The 17,322-nt window shown below is 40.3% G+C and overlaps 1 protein-coding gene and 1 long non-coding RNA gene across 3 annotated transcripts in view; one reads left to right on the top strand and one right to left on the bottom strand.

The window, feature by feature from the left end:
* LOC142104422 (uncharacterized) overlaps window positions 1–17,068 on the top strand; it is a 40,523-nt gene extending 23,455 nt beyond the window's left edge. The window contains exons 3-4 of the long non-coding RNA XR_012679568.1: window positions 12,879–12,974; window positions 16,763–17,068. This is a non-coding gene — a long non-coding RNA (uncharacterized LOC142104422). The remainder of the gene's footprint in view (window positions 1–12,878; window positions 12,975–16,762) is intronic.
* MC1R (melanocortin 1 receptor) lies at window positions 4,277–16,918 on the bottom strand. 2 transcript variants are annotated; one of them, XM_075189076.1, is made up of 2 exons: window positions 16,287–16,918; window positions 4,277–5,969 (listed from the first exon to the last, which is right to left on the bottom strand). In XM_075189076.1, exon 2 carries the CDS (start codon window positions 5,954–5,956, stop codon window positions 5,003–5,005), a length of 954 nt encoding a protein of 317 aa, XP_075045177.1. In that variant the 5' UTR covers window positions 5,957–5,969; window positions 16,287–16,918; the 3' UTR covers window positions 4,277–5,002. The 2 variants fall into 2 exon arrangements, with proteins under 2 accessions (XP_075045177.1, XP_075045178.1); XM_075189077.1 differs by lacking the exon at window positions 16,287–16,918 and adding an exon at window positions 8,865–8,940.
* Window positions 17,069–17,322: the final 254 nt, after the last annotated feature.

Genomic DNA, 17,322 nt, shown 5'->3' with positions numbered 1-17,322 from the left:
GGGGCAGGAGGGCATCTGCACCCTGGGCCGGTCCCATAGTGGGCTACCCTGGGCTGGGTCACTGGGCCGCCCACATTTTTTTTTCTATTTCTATTTATAATGTTCCTAATAGGCTGCAGAGTTGAGTCTTCTCCCCCAGGCTAAAATTTGCCACCCACCCCCCGGGCAGCAGGGTGCAGCAGCAGCACCAGGAGAAATTATATTTTGCTTTTCAGCATATACAATGTATTTTCAGATTATATATGGAAGGAGCAATTGAGAAACAATATTTTATTACATTAAATACCATAACATCCGTCGTAACATGTTTTAACCATAGCATGGTGCAGAGTACCGTTGTTTATTCTACATATACGTGCTGTTTGAAATCTATTGCTTAATAAATATACACATATTACACAGCCTATGCCATTGAAACTTATTTAATCATATACCTAGCCTTGGGAGGTAACTGATACTCTCATGCACCTGCTGATTCTTGTTTATAGTAAGTGATCTGCCTAAACCAGGGGTGGGCAGCGTAATGTTTTTCAAGGGCCTTGCAAGTGGAAATTGATACCCCAGAGGGCTGCACATTAGCTTTTCACAGAAGCATCAGGTCACATGATGAGAATGGAACATCTGCATGGAATGTTCATACAAACCTAGAAGTTCCACCTATAGTTGTTATAGGCATACTGAATCTAGTGTGTGCTGCCCTCTTCTGGGTCACACCTGCACCTGCACATAGATAATCACATTTTTTCTTGAGACAGACAATTGCAAGCTGTGCATTCATTTTATTAGTAATAATGTTGTTATATTTATTTTATGTGTGTTTTTTTAGCAATAGGTGTACACAATATCCTGGCTTGTTGGGCACTGTGTGCTTATAGAGGGATATTTACTTGCTGACTATTGAAGCTTTTATACCTTTTGCATTTACTGACAGCAACTTACTGTATTTGTGACATTTGTAATTGACTGTGCTATAGAAGCTGTATGGCTATCATCACCTCTTCTTCTTGCTGTCAGTATGTGTAATGTATCTACATTGTTGCTACTAGTCTCACCTTATCTGTACTCTTGTTGTGTGATAAAGCCCATCTGCTTACCATTCATACAATTAAATAGTGAATCCCTACAGCTTCTCTTTAATGTTTAATACCAAAAATGTTCAATTTGCCAGTAAGCATCTCTTTGTTTAACTTTCCTGAAAGTCCACATGCTTTAGGTATAATCGTGTCTCTGGAGTAGAAAACACAGAAGATACTTTGATTATTGGAATCTTAGCCAAAAATATTGTTTACCAGTCTAATTATTCCAAACAGGTCATATATTATGGATTACACAGTGCACAAACCTCTGTGAATTAGAGCAGCATTTCCTCAGTTCTGAAAGATGGGGGGGGGGTCCTTTATTTTTTATATATATATATATATATATATATATATATATATATATATATATATATATATATGTGACACGGGCACCCTTCTGGTGATTATCATCAACATTTATTTCTATAGCGCCAGCAAATTCCGTAGCGCTTTACAATTGGGAACAAACATTAATAAATAATACTGGATAATACATACAGACAGAGAGGTAAGAGAACCCAGCTCGCAAGCTTACAATCTAAGGGAATGCACACGTGGACAGCTTTTTGCTCAGAACAGAGCTTTATTGTTCAGTCACAATAACACAGCATACACAGATGACACCAGGCAACCTATCAGTGGCTAGACATAAACTTCCTGTCTAGACACACATTGACAACCAATCACAGACAACAAATCAATATCACCCATATGGTGCACCTGTGTGTTTGTGTGCTATGGGAAAGACTGTGTGGGAATTAACCCCCTCCGCAGCCTGTACCTGCAGACTCTTGGGATCTCTCCTGTCCCTAGGCAGGAGGCGTGGCAAAGTAGTCCTCTGTTTACAAGTCTTACACTTGTATACCTCTTAACCTAGGTGCACTGCTATACATGTGTGTAATCCATACTTGCCAACTCTCCCGAATTGTCCGGGAGACTCCCGGATTCCGGGTTGGTCTGTGGCAATCCCTTCCCTTTGTCACAGTATAAATGTAAAATCTATATGTTAAGTTACTATTTAAAGGATATTGCTAACTATAATTTAATATGGAAAACAACCAACAACAAATACACACAAAGGAACAGATTGTGTATATATAAATAAATATAGAAAGACAAAGGTATCAGCCTAATTTAGACTGAAACCATATAGATTAGTTTTGTTCCAACCAATAAAAAAAAAACTAGAGATAATTTAGCATAGAGTAAAATAACAATACAATGAATTGACTGTAACATAGCAGTGTGGCCATGCTTTATTATATTTACCCACAGCTCATCATTAGAGCACACAAACAGTGAATATACCTGGGATATCTTACTGATATATAGTTATAGTTTGAAAACTACATGTTGCGTATCTAACTTACTCTTTCATGTGTGGATTCACGTGATTGGTCTTGGGACTCGGATCTTACTCCGGTGGTTTGGAGATGTACATTTCCTAATTACAGAACTTGGGTTTTGTTCGGAAGAGTTACTCAATACCGCAGTACAGCTGTTTCAGACCTATTTGTGTAGTCCTTTCCCTAAATTATACCAAAGTCAGTGGCGCACGCAGGGGGGGTTTCTGGGTCTCCAGAAACCCCTCCCCTCCGCTAACGAAGTGCCCCACATAGCGGCACTGTACTATACAGCAGCCACGGTGCTGTCAAAGAAGCGTCCGCGGCAGTGCTGTATTGTATACAGCAGCCGCGGACGCTTATTTGACTGCCCTGCGGCTGCTGTATAGTACAGTGCTGCCGAAACGGAGCTGCTGCGCAGTCGCATGCGCAGCAGCTCTCTCGCTTTTTCTTTTTTTTTTTCGGTGGGGGGGAAACCCCCCCTAACAATCCTGCGTGCGCCCCTGAAAGTGCATGCAATACTGCTTCTATATATATATATTTGTATTATGTTTTATTCTTTGCAATACATGTTGTGGACCATTGATAATTCTTGTATTTCTTACATAGGCAATTAAAGATTAGTCTGCATTGCTTTATTTTAAAGGCAATTCTTTTTATTTGGATTGTTATTCTATGCTAATTGTAGTTTTTTTATTGGTGGGAACAAATCTAAACTATAAGGTTTTGGTCTAGATTGATACCGTTGTATTTGTATTTTTATTTATATAGGCACAATCCAGTGTCGTTCCTTTGTACGTACCGAAATACCCATTTCCCAATCATCTTCCTCTGATCACTTTCCTATTCTACATTACTACTCTCGCTGCCTCTCCTCCTCCCCACCTACCTCTTGCCACGCCATTGTGCTACACGCTCTGTTCCAATGTGCATGTTTTATTGATATACTAGAATGCTGACCCGTGCACACGGCATTCTGGGACATCAATGGGCAAAATAAATCCAGCACATGTGAATACCTCTAGCGCCCAAGATTAAGTAGTGTTTTTGGCATCAATGGGCAACCAGATTTGTTCATCTAGAGTAAATAGTACAGGGTTTTCAGGGTAACAGGAACCTCCCCCTATGAGTGCGCCTGCGTAGGTGGCCAAACTGTGAAATATCCATCCAGCCCAGAGCGGCTAATTGCATCTATCAAGTTGTAAGTCTAGAAGATGACTGCACACACAATTATCCATTATCTGTAGTAATATTCGGACCTTATTTACCAATCTGCCCAATTATATCACTGCTTTTGATCAGATTATTCTTGGGCATCACTGTTGTTTTCAAGTCCACACCAGCTACAATTTTGGGCTAATTAGTGGCTGCAATATGGCAGAGCGTGTGGACAGCATTAGGCATGGCTTTAGATATCAGCGGACTGCTGAAGGTTACAGTGAGCGCTCCCTCCTGGGATCAGCGCTACGTGTCGGTGCAAGGCCTGGCATGGTCCCTGCCACTTCCGAAATCAGAAATCTTGGAAAGAAACAGCTGCACTCAGGATAGTCATTAAAATCACTTTATTACAGGCAGTGGTGGAACATGAAGCCCGGTAATGGTTAAACATATATTGTATTCAATATGCTGAGTGCAGATGTTTGTTGTAGTATCTTTTAAACATGTCCTGTCTTACACAATGAGATTGTATTGCTGAACACATATCTTAAGGTCATAAGATGTAACCCCAAGGCAAGGGGCATTTAATTGGACAGCTGTTTATATCAGTATTACAGTGTAAGACTCCCAGCACCTTATTGCTTATCTTTATTGAGTTACCATTATTAATGGAACTAACTATCCCATTGTCTAACTATAACATTGTCTAACTATCCCCTTCACATTGAGATCACCACCAGATCAAAAAAACATGATCAGATTGACCCGTGGGTCGCCACATAGCCACAAATCGACAGTTCCGTGTACTTTTTGTTATTTAGAGTAGACTCCATCATCATACGTCAAGGACTGACATCTTCTGTGGGGACAAGGGAGTTATTTTATATTTATCTGTTATAAAGTCATTGAGAGGTAATAAAATAATGTGGAAAAATTCATGGTCAACCATCATCATCATCTTTTTATATAGTGCCATTAATTCCACAGAGCTGTGCAGAAAACTCATTCACATCAGTACCTGCCCCATTGGAGCTTACAATCTAAATCCCCTAATATACACATACACAGACCGAGAGTTTAATAGCAGCCAACTAACCTACCATTGTTTTTTTGGAGTGTGGGAGGAAACCGGAGCACCCGGAGGAAACCCAGGCAAACACGTGGAGAACATACAAGCTCCACACAGATAAGGCCATGAGTGCATACTTCCTCTTGAGTTTAAGAGGGTTCATTTTTGTCCACACTCGAATAACTGATTGGCCATGGATCGTTGGTGGGCCATGTCATTTACCTCCAGCTTCTATTTTGGCAGTCATTTTTACCTCATTTATCAAATAACCGTGTTACTGGGGGAAAGGGAGGATTTTGTCAAGAAGTTCAGATGTTCACTGAGCTTCTGTCCCCCCCGACCCCCTTGTACCGTCACTGGGAGCACAACACGATGTCCCTCAGGGTTTTCCTCAGCTCTTGACTTCGAAATGCATAGATAATAGGGTCAATAATAGAGTTAAATATGATGAGGACATAGCTGATATTGAAGTACTTGAAGTATTCAAGGCAGAAATAGTGCTTGGGACAGGACACAATTAGGGTGAGATGGAGAAAGAAGGGTCCCCAGCAAAGGAAGAAGATACCGAGTAGCATCGTTAGGGTGATGGCACCTCTAAGTTTGGCTGCTGCTTGATGTGGGGAGAGCCGTCTTCTTATACCTTTATGCTGGGCCGAGATGATCTGGGAGTGGCGTCTTGCCAGTACGAACATGTGGATGTAGAGCCCCAACATTAAGACCAACATGAAGATGAAAAACCCAATGAGGCATAAGATGACGACATCGCTCTTAGAGAACCTAATGAACGTGATGCTACAGGCTGTGCTGATCAACCAGATTCCGGCGATGGCACTGACCACTCTGCGCTGGGTTATAATGCTGTGGTATCTCAGGGCATAGAAGATGGTGACATAACGGTCCACAGCGATAGCTCCCAGGAACGAGAGGGACGTCACCAGCGAGCAGAGGATCATCGTATCTACGATGTTGTCCATCATTTTGACCATTGGCTCGTAATACTTTATAACGGCATGGCTTAGCAGAATCAGGATGATGGTCTCTATTAGGTTACTGATGCTTACCAGCATATCTGACGCAGCCAGACAGCAGATGAAATAGTACATGGGAGAATGGAGGTTGTGATTCTTTGCAATAGCTACGACCACTAGGATGTTCTCCAGCAAGCTGAGAAGACACAGGAATAGGAAGACCTCTTTGGGTACTTCAATATGAATGATGTTCGTCTCATTAGGCTTTTGCTCTAATACGATGGGGAGACTAAAGTTCGTAGTGTTGACATATGATCGCAGATTAGTCATGGAGGTCATTCTTGGCTGCAGGCTGCGGGACAAAACAGTGGAGATTAGTTCAAACAGTCATAATTATGTACCCAGCTATGCAAAGTTTTGATTCATGTTTAAACCTAAAATGCAAATTATATTAGCTGCTAGTAACACACATACACATGCCTAGACAAAAACATGTATTGCAATATAGATTGTAAGCTTGCGAGCAGGGCCCTCTTACCTCTCTGTCTGTCTGTATTACCCAGTCTTGTTTTGTTACCTGTGTTTGTTCCCAATTGTAAAGCGCTACAGAATATGCTGACCCTATATAAATAAATGTTAATAACAATAATAATGTGTGGAACTAACATTCCCTGTTCTTAATAATGAGTACATATCAAAGTAATTGCAATTCATTTCAAAGTCCCTCTTTGACATGACAATGAACTTTATCCCAGAAACAACATTTACACTGCAATTCAGCCCTGCCACAAAAGGACCAGCTGACATTAGGTCAGTGATTGTCTCGTTAACACAGGTGAGAGTGTTGACGAGGACAAGGTTGGAGATTACTCTGTCATGCTGATTGAGTTAGTACAGTGTTTCCCAACCCTAGTCCTCAAGCACACCTGACAGTGCAGGTTTTCCAGGTGACCAGTGATATAATTATACCACCTGTGGAACTTTCAAAATGTGTCAGTCAGTAATGATTACACCTGTGCTCCAGCAAAAAGATATGGAAAACATGCACTATTAGGGGTCCCTGAGGACTAGGCTTGGGAAACACTGAGTTAGAAGAACAGACTGGAAGCTTTAAAAGGAGGGTGGTGCTTGAAATAATTGTTCTTCCTTTGTTAACCATGGTTATCTGTAAGGAAATAGGTGCAGCCATCATTGATTTGCACAAAAAGGCTTCACAGGCAAGGATATTGCTACTAGTAAGATTGTACCTAAATTAACCATTTATTGGATCATCAAGAACTTCAAGGAGAGTGGTTCAATAGTTGTGAATAAGGCTTCAGGGGACCGAAGAACATCCAGCATGCACCAGGACCATCTCCTAAAGTTAATTCATCTGTGAGATCAGTGCACCACCAGTGCAGAGCTTGTTCAGGAATGACAGCAGGCAGGTGTGAGTGCATCTGCACGCACAGTGAGGCGAAGACATTTGGAGGATGGTTTGGTGTCAAGAAGGCCAGCAAAGAAGTCACTTCTATCCAGGAAAAACATCAGGCACAGACTGATATTCTGCAAAAGGTACAGGGATTGGACTGCTGAGGACTGGGGTAAAGTCATTTTCTCTGATGAATGCCCTTTCAGATTGTTTGGGGCATCCAGAAAACTCTTGTCCAGAGAAGGAAAGGTGAGTGCTACCATCAGTCCTCTGTCATGCCAATAGTAAAGCATCCTGAGACCATTCATGTGTGGGGTTGCAGCCAAGGGAGTGGGCTCACTCACAATTTTGCCTAAGAGCACAGCCATGAATTAAGAATGGTAGCAAAACATTCTCAGAGAGCAACTTCTCCCAACCATCCAAGAACAATTTCCTGAAGAACAATGCCTTTTCCATCATGATGGAGCACCTTGCCATAAGGCAAAAGTGATAACTAAGTGGCTCGGGGATCAAAACATCAAAATTTTGGGTCCATGGCCAGGAAACTCCCCAGACCTTAATCCTATTGGGAACTTGTGGTCAGTCCTCAAGAGGAGGGTGGACAAACAAACTCCAAGCATTGATTAGGCAAGAACAGGCAGCTATCAGTCAGTGTGTGGCCCAGAAGTTGATTGACAGCATGCCAGGGCGAATTGTAGAGGTCTTCAAAGAAAAGGGACAACACTGCAAATATTGACTCTTTGCATAAACTTAATGTAATTGTCAATAAAAGCGTTTGACACTTATGAAATGCTTGTAATTTTACTCCAGTATACCATAGCAACATCTGACAAAAAGGTCTAAAAACACTGAAGCAGCAAACGAAGTGAAATCCAATACTTTGTCATTCTCAAAACTTTTGGCCATGACTGCACAGGTGTTTTGAAACTACAAGTCCCAGCATTCCTTGCCAGCTATCGGCTGGCAACCTACTGGCAAAGCATTCTGGGGCTTGTAGTTTCACAACATCTGCAAAGTCACAAGTTGGCCAGGCCTGGTGTAGAGGATCTAATGTCCTTTTGTTTACACAATGTAGCCATAACCCTCTTGCACCCCAGAGTAAATCCAGATAGAATGAACAATTGTGCACCTTGGCAAAACCATGCGGCACTGTACGTGGGAGATTGTACTGACAGTTCAGAAATATTTGTTTTATAACTGCACCTAATATATTAAACATTATTGTCTATGCTGTAGAACATGTCTGGTCAACCTGTGGCTCGTCAGGAGTTGTGAAACGACAAGTCCCAGCATGCTTTGCCAGTAAACAGTCAGGGTATGCTGGGATTTGCAGTTTCACAGTACCTGACGATCTACAGGTTGGCCAGCCCTGCTCTAGAATGAATGCCTGTTATATGATATGCTTTCCCTTGGTTTGCCACCCCTCTTTATTTTCTGTTCCCCTTAAAATTCAATAAAACTTAATAGTATAAAAATAAATAAAATAAAATGTACTGACTGATTTAAAGTCAGAAGGAACATCTGAAATCAACTGTAAAGTGCAGTGTAAAATAAGAGTGTATGTAGATATATATATATATATATATATATATATATATATATATATATATATATATATATATATATGACAAAGCCAAGGGTGAGGTGTATGAAAGCAGATTCATATTTCCTAGGTTCCTAACTACTGTTCCAGGAAAATGTCTGTTCTGGAGTAACTGTGAGCTGCTGTAGGACTATGGGCTTGTGGAAAAATAGGAAAAGGGACCTGTTGTTTATGGAGGGAGACAGTAGGATGGGCTCCATCCATTAGGCCTGTTGCCGGGTCTTTCAGGTTACCTGTGAACCTGCTGCTAATCAGGAGGTGCACCTGAGTGGTACAGGTAGAAGGCTGCAAGACAGCTCAATCATTCTCTCACTGCTTGGGCACTGTGGCTGGTGAGTTGTTGTGAGAGGAAACTTGATAGGTACCTGTGATTAAACTGTGCTGACACTGTTTATGGTTTACTTTAGTTTGTTAGTCTGAACTGGCAAATATTTAGTTAGAGCTGGATGACAAGGTGTTTATTTTGAAGTTCTCTTATATTTTGCTGCTTAATAAAACTGGCTGAGGCTAGTTATACTGAAAACCCTGGACTTGTGTGAGTTCATTGCTGCAGTTTACTACCATCGTGTGTGTGTATGTATGTATGTATGTATGTATGTATGTGTGTGTGTGTGTATATGTATGTATGTGTGTGTGTGTATATATATATATATATATATATATATATAATTCCAAATGTTTAGCTCACGTTTTGCTTGGATCAATTGAAACATTTTTCAGAATGATTCCTATCGATTCAATAGCTTTATAACATCAGCATTATATTCTCATGTTACATCCTAGGACTCTCGTACAGACTCCTATCAGAGGATATATAGAAGGAATAAATAACCCTTTATACACAGGTTGGCAGTATTCTGTTGCTATATGCAATCCTTGATATGAGACTAATATAAGAGAACCCAATATTGAATGTGAGATATTACTTCTAGTATACATTTGCTTCTGCTTTTGATCAAACAAATTAGGACATCCTTGTGATTTGTCAATATATGAACAATAAAGAATAAATAATATAAAAAATAAAGAATAAAAATATAAACACACATAGGGGTGATATGTGTGACGTTTTTGGGATGATCTCTATATCCTTCGATATTTATGAGAGTCCTAGGATGTAACAATATGATAAAGCTGATGTTGTAATGCTATTGCAACAATAGGAATCAAATTATAAGAATGTTTCAATTGATCCAAGTAAACGTGAGATTTAGCATTTGGAATATACAATTATATAAACATTTAACCATGGTCTGCATGCAAGGTCTTCAAGACACTGTGTGCTATCCAGGTTCTCATACTACCTATCTAATGGCTCTTTCACTGTAATTTTCTCTGGATCCACCTCTGCTCCGCTTCCCATATCAGTTGGAGAACCACAATGCTCAGTACTAGGTACTCTGCTGTTCTCTACCTACACCACTTCTATTGAGAAAACTAATAAGCTCCTTTGGATTTCAGTATCATCTATATGCAGTTGATACCCATATATATCTATCCTCTTCTGATCTCTCATCATCTGTAGTGTCTTGCGTTACTTTTCTGCCATGTCATCTTGGATGTCCTCTCGCCAACTCAAACTCAATCTTTCAAAAACAGAGCTAACAATCTTCCCACCCACTAACAGAAGTTACCTACCTGACATTTCTGTTGACAACCCGACCATAAATCCCAACCCACAAGCTCGCTGCCTAGGAGTAATCCTTAACTCAGACTTTGTTCCCTACATCGACTCTATATTTAAATCATGCTACATACATCTAAAAAACACTTCTAGAATACGCACATCTCACACAAGACGCTGCATAAACTTTAATGCACTCATCGGCACTACAGAATTTTCTGTCGCTATATAAATGAATGTTGATGAAGGGCGGTATAGGAATTTAAAATGACCCTAGAAGACATTCTGAAAGTGGCATCATGTTCTTGGCAGTGGCAATATGTTAGTGGGCAGGGTTAAATCGCCATGAGTCAGGACCATATACATGCCTCTGCTCTGCCATTGAAGATGTCACCACGCTAATGGAGTGGGTGTAGATAGCATAAAAAGAGTGTGGCTACTGTTTCAGAAAGTGCTAGGCTGCTCTCCAACCTGCTCCCTTCCCCTTCAAATACACCGGCACTGGTAGGTGCACAAAGCTGACCCTTCACAAGCAGGATAGCTTTAAGCAGGATTTACGTCCTGACTATACCTGCAGTTGGGACAAAATCCTGACTTAACGGGACTGTCCCACCAGAATCTGGACAGTTAGCAGACAGTACTACACTCTGCTATGTGTTCTTGTAGCTTTCACTATCTGCTGCTTGTGTCTTGAGCTTAGTTGCTGCTTGTCTGGATCCTGGACTAGAGGGGCCTGTTTGCACATGGATAAGTACATAAAGCATGCAAAGCCGAGCCACAAGGGGACACCCTAGGCCTCCTTATTTTTAACCAGCCAATAGCATCCACATTAAATTAGGTTTCTATGCTATCTAATCAGTCACTACATCAGATTTAGATGCTGCACATTGGTTAGCATTGTTGCCTGATAACACTGAGTAGAGTTTGCACGTGTTTCCTGTTTTTGCATGGGTACATCGGCTCCTACGGTTTCCTCCCAAAGTCCAAAAATATACTGGTATGTTAATTGGCCTGTGTTAAAAGTTATAAAGTTTGTCTAGTAGACAATTTAGACTGTAAGCTTCAATAGAACAGGGACTTATGTGAATACATAAATATCCTCTGCAGAGACCTGCTAGTATGGTGGCAATACATAAATCACAATGATTATAACAATAGCACTTACTGTCACCCCACCACTATAATAATACCCCACGCATCCCCAATACCAGCCACATTACATTAATAGCACTCACTGACTCCTCACCACTATAATAGTCCACGCATCCCCAATACCAGCCACATTACATGAATAGCACTCACTGACTCCCCACCTCTATAATAATAGCTCACACATCCCCAATACTAACCTCATTACATTAATAGCCCTCTGACACTTACCTTCTTCCATCTGGAGTAGTATGCTGTAGGAGTCTGCCTTCCTTGCTGCCTATACATGTGCAATGGCACATGCATAATGGGGGGGGGGGAGTGCACCCCAAGTCTGACTTGCTGTCCGTGAGGGATAGATTGGGGGAGACTGGCCCTTGCAGAGCAAAGGGGAGGAATGGAACTGTCTGATCCATGCAGCAAATACAATAAGGTAGCTCAGGGACACCAATGCTTGGGCTGGCTCCCAATAGGCCATACCAGTATTGATAAGCTTTGGCTGCACAGAGTCTCGACCTTCCTAATTAAAATAAATAAATAAAGGAAATACAAATTTATAGCAGCTCCATGATGACGGCCCAGTCATCATGGAGCAGTCGGTCCCTAGCTATATGCAGATGGAACATGTGGTTGGAATAAAAAATGTTAAGCTGAATTTTGGCAGTTTATGCTCTACTACCCACAGATAGCTGTCTTTATCATCGCCATTAGACTGCCATACACAAGCTTGTGTAGTCATTTTACAGTGTCATACCCATGTGCTTGCCAACTGCACTCTGCAAACACAGGGCTATTGCATCAGATTCAGGTCCCACTAGGAAGCAACCTCAATGACTATAGCAAAGGAAGGCAGCCATCAAAAATGCAAAGTACAATTTCTCTCGCACATTATATTCATTTTAGGGAGAATAACTGTTTAATGGAATTATTTGGGATAGGTTTCTATAACTGTGCGTTTTGTACTCAAAATAAAGTATTGGTGTCTTTTGATGAATCAAACAAATTTCAGCTACAGTTCACAAGTGACCCATATTTAAAACACATGAGACCTTAATTAACCCAAATATTAACCTCGCATGTAAAGTGGACCTGTCTACAATCAAACTAGGTAGATACTTTTGTGGGTTGAACTAAAATTGAGCACAAAGTGCCTTGCGCCTCAGTGATGGCACTGATTCCTAGTGAACTGATTGATTTTGTTCCTCATACCTTAAAACTGTGACTGGTGCATAGGTACTAGTTAGGTGGCATATATACCCACATACTGTCTCCCTTCACCATGCATAGGTCAGAAGTCAACTTTAACTGCAAACATATTGTAGCCTTGCATTGCCCAAAATAATATTTCTCTTAAGTAACAGTCTCAGTATTAGTGACGCCATCAACAATATCAGATGCAATAGAACATAACAACTAATATCTAATGTATTTGTTCTAGAGATACAGTTATTTACCATTCTAATGTACTTTTCAGTGCTTTTCTGGCAAACATCCCTAATGTCAGTATGATACAGACTGAGAGATCATTAAAGATGGCCCCTACCACTGTCATTTTATTGTGAGGAATAAGGTAAGTACAAAAAATAATTTCTGGTTTTCAACACGTAGCCGGCTATGTACACCTGTATATGATGTTGTACATTAACAAGTATAGTTATATATATTTACAGCAATGCAGTAGGAGAAGTGGTGGTAGACCAGCCAACTTCGACCACTGTGTATTGTGTGTATGTATGTATGTATGTATGTATGTATGTGTGTATATGTAATCTATTGACATAATATTGATATTATATGACAATACATTTAAAAAAACAGTGAGGTCTAAAACTACAGTAAATGGACTAAATTGTCAATATTCTTTTCATAGTAAACTGGTATAAATAGGTTATGTAAATAATGCTTGTGTTTTTGTAAATAATATTGCCGATGTAGGTAGTGTCTACTTTGTCGTTGTTGCTGTTTTTAAAGCCCTCCCCCTGTTCAGATGATAAAACCATCGGAGTGCCACACTACCTGTTCCATCACATATGGCTTGTTCTGCCCTCCATAAAATGCCTGGAGAATTTAGTTCAGACCGACCTGCTACCAGAGTGCCATAGGGTAGCACTTGCAACCTGTCAGTCATCTCCAGCTACACACTTACTGCAGACCTGCCTGGAATACAAACTCTCCTGGATCTTCAAATATTGTACCCTGGAGTAATCAGTTACTAGATGGGGGGGGTGGGGAAGATTAAATATATATATTTAAATTAAAAAAAATATTGATATAGAGAGAGATATATAACTCTCTGACATAAAATACTTTAAGTGTCAGTCTAAACTATTCACTCCAGACTGATGTGATAGAAATGATTTGGCCCGTCACAAAAGACACCAGAGACCAGGTCGTACATCTCACCATTGATACAAAAGTTGTATATGGCAGGGTATATTCTCCTAACATCCCATTGCAGGTTACAATGAAAAGCAGCTACTGACTGCTTCTTTCCCCAAAGAGGTTCTGCAGCAGCCCCTTGTGTTACTGTGCTCGGTAAACACTATAAACACAAGCAAATGCTACTACTGAAATGTTAACTTGGGGCATTACAGGTAATATGTACAGGATTATGTGAGATAATGCTGCAAACCTGCCAACTTTATTTTTTATATAGGGTAATAGGGGTAATAGTAGTCGGTGTCTGCTTTTCAAGCTTATTCCTGCTGCAATTTAAGAGGTGTTTAATCATTTAATCATACTTGCCAACTTTTCCTCCTTGGCTTCAGGGAGATCCCGGAGTAGGTGGGCGTGCGGGGTCGGGGCTTCACAAATTGCATAATTTTAGCCTCGTCCCCTTAACGATTGTCACAATTTTGGCAAATTACAGCAGGGGGCAGGGCTAAGATGACGCAATATTTGCGTCATTAAGCCTCGTCCTTGATCTATTGCTGGGGCGAGAACCAGGAGGTTGCCCTGCTCTCCCAGGAGAGGTCTCCCAGAAATGCGGGAGTCTCCGGACATTCCAAGAGAGTAGGCAACTATGCGTTAAAGAAAAGCAGCTAATGAATCTCTAGAGACTGAAGTGTCTTTTACATATCTGTCTCCATTACTGAAGTCATGTTGTCTTACCGGTCAGTCTTTGATTAAATCTTGGTCTCCATGAAAATGGCCACCTCCATAGGCATCAATACATGGACATAGGACACAATTTCTGAACTGTGTCATCATGACACTGATGGTGAAGCCAACCACGTCTTGTACTGGCTCAGCATCAGGGAGAATGTCAGACTCTTCAGGGAGTGAGGGAGATCACTCCTATTTCAGGGAGTCTCCCTGACGTTCAGGGAGAGTTGGCAAGTATGTGTTAAATGCACTTTACATTCGATTTAACACACAATTGGAGAATTGAAAAAGCAACTATTATTAGTTAGGTTGATATATATGACAGTGCTGCTGTCATATATGTATTATTATTGGTTAGTTCGACATATGACAGTACTGCTTTAAATTTTATTTCATCCTAGATGGAACTTGAAGGTCTAGATCTAGTCAAAACTCTGTAAATCTGTAAGCAAAATTACTTCTCAAAATTCAGCAAGCTAAATATGAAATGAAATAGAGCATTCAAACTTCCGTGGCCAAATGCAGAACAATGCAATTTTTTGGTGGAAACTTTGCTAATTTCTATCTAATTGTCTGTTCTTAATCTGTATTCATGGACATTTGCATCCTTTTGTTCTATAATATGGATTTAGTTCTCCAAATTTGTTCTTAGTCTGTGCCTTTGATGAAGTGCACAGACTATTACCATTTATTCTGCATGTAGTATATCATTTTCTGTTCTTAGTCTGTCTGTATGCAGAAATGCACATTACCACTTCCAGGGTTACCTTTAATGCCCCCCTGCCCCCTTAGTCTGTCAGTAAGAAAGGGTCTCTAAAAGTATATAGTCTTTAGTCTATTATGTTACACACACAAGTAACACACTCCAATGCATCTGGGCTGTAATCACCTTGCCTACAGTCCTCCTCACCTATGGGTGGGGTTCGAATCATGGTTAGCAATGCTGTTTGCAAAGTCACTTTGTACTACAACTATTAAACCAATTTTATTTGAATAATTTTAATATTATTTCTAAAAGTTTCCAATTACCTATTAATAAAACACTAATAAATATTAATAAAAAAAACGAATACAACGGTAAAGTAACTATAAGTCAGCACATTATTAATTAAAAGCTAAACACTGGTTCAAAAGGCTGATTCACAAACCTGGGGATAGATTTACTAAACCATCTAAAATGTAAAAGGGTAGGTGTTGCCCATAGCAACCAATCAGATTCTAGCTATCATTTATCTAGTACAGAAAATGAATCGTATTGATTGCTATGGACAACACTTCTGCTCTACCTTTTTTAGAAGTATAAGTAAATCTATTCTAATCTGACATCCAAACAAAAAAATTAAAAGACCCTGTTCTAAATATTGGTAGTACTTTAATTTTTGAGAACGATTTGTGAAATAACATAACTGCAGGTCATCAACAGATTTCTATTTAGTTAATATATTTTAATTTAGTCATTAAAAATATTTACAAAAGTTAGCAGCCCTTTCCTCTTATCCAAATGTAATACTCTGTGTCTATTCATACATTGTAAGAGAGGAGTAATTCAAGTAATATGGAATTGTATTATGATCATGTCATGGTGGAGGTGCATTGTCTTATATCTGTCGTATAAGCTCAGCATAAGATGCACAGAGGTACCACCCCACCATAAGTGTCTATAGCAAATGTATTCACATTTGGCGCTACATATAACTTCATTACTTACCCAAAATCAACAGACACCTACATGCCTTGAATTGTGCAAGTACCAGCAATGTCAATAAAGTTATATTACCTTGGGCATAGATCAGATGGCACAATGTCTTGGCACTCCGGTTGGTGGTGTCTCCTTCTTATGACCTTTTCTGGATTCGGGTTATATCTAAATGACGGTTGGTGGGATTGCGAACCTTTATTTCTTTAGTTTCCCCTTGTACAATGGTTTTTACAGTTCTGCTTCCTGAGTGATTGCACAGGTCAAATCCCTGCTGTGCTTCTAAAATGCCAAACTGATGTCCTTCTGCCTGGTTAGACTCACGGTAGATGAGGTCCTCAAACTCTTCCTGCTTTCTGCAGGTCCATCTTCCAGCACACGCAGGCTCTGAGCCTTAGGAGTTCTCTCAGCAGGACACATGCACCGTATGGATGTCTGGTTCCTCTTGTCTTCTTCCTATCTCATGCCACGCTGTCTGCTATTGAGAGAGTTGTGTTCCTTCAGATAAGATTCGGTCAAATAATGTTTCTTTTTTTTTTCCTCCAAACCCCTCCTAGAATGCAGGACTGACACACATGACTGGGGCGGCCAGAGGCAGTGAGATGTTATGAAACCTTCACAACCGTGCAATGTGCATCCACCACACTTTCATTAAAAACAAGTCAGATGTATATATAGCAACTTGTTTTATAATTCGTATTTTTGGATCACATTTCTAATTACTTCCTAAATCGTGACAGTACAGCGTTAATCCACCACGACCATGTGTCTTTCATAACAGATCACTGTATATTATATGATGTACTATATAGCATTTACAGCTTTGTACGATATAGTACACTTTTTTTTTCATAACCAGTTCTTATTGGGACACAGGAATAAAATGTTTGTTGAATTCTGATTTTGGATTTTATCCGAATCCCAATAGTCCTGATTTTGGTGGGACATCCGGCTTTGTGTGCCGTAAAAGGGTGGAGCTTAACAGGAAAGTGGGAGGAGTTTTACATAAATTGCCCCATTTGTGTGTGGAATTGAGATGGGTGGGGCATAACTTTTCCCACTTTTGGGATTCTAAATGTTGGGGGGAGGTACTAGGAAAAACATAGGCTAGTGCTAC

The sequence above is a fragment of the Mixophyes fleayi genome, chromosome 10 (genome assembly GCF_038048845.1).
Source record: "Mixophyes fleayi isolate aMixFle1 chromosome 10, aMixFle1.hap1, whole genome shotgun sequence".
Lineage (NCBI taxonomy): Eukaryota > Metazoa > Chordata > Amphibia > Anura > Limnodynastidae > Mixophyes > Mixophyes fleayi.
This window is presented reverse-complemented; position numbering and strand designations above follow the sequence as displayed.

Coding starts and splice junctions, on each gene's coding strand:
- MC1R (XM_075189076.1), bottom strand. CDS start 5,956: ATGACCTCCATGACTAATCTGCGATCATATGTCAACACTACGAACTTT.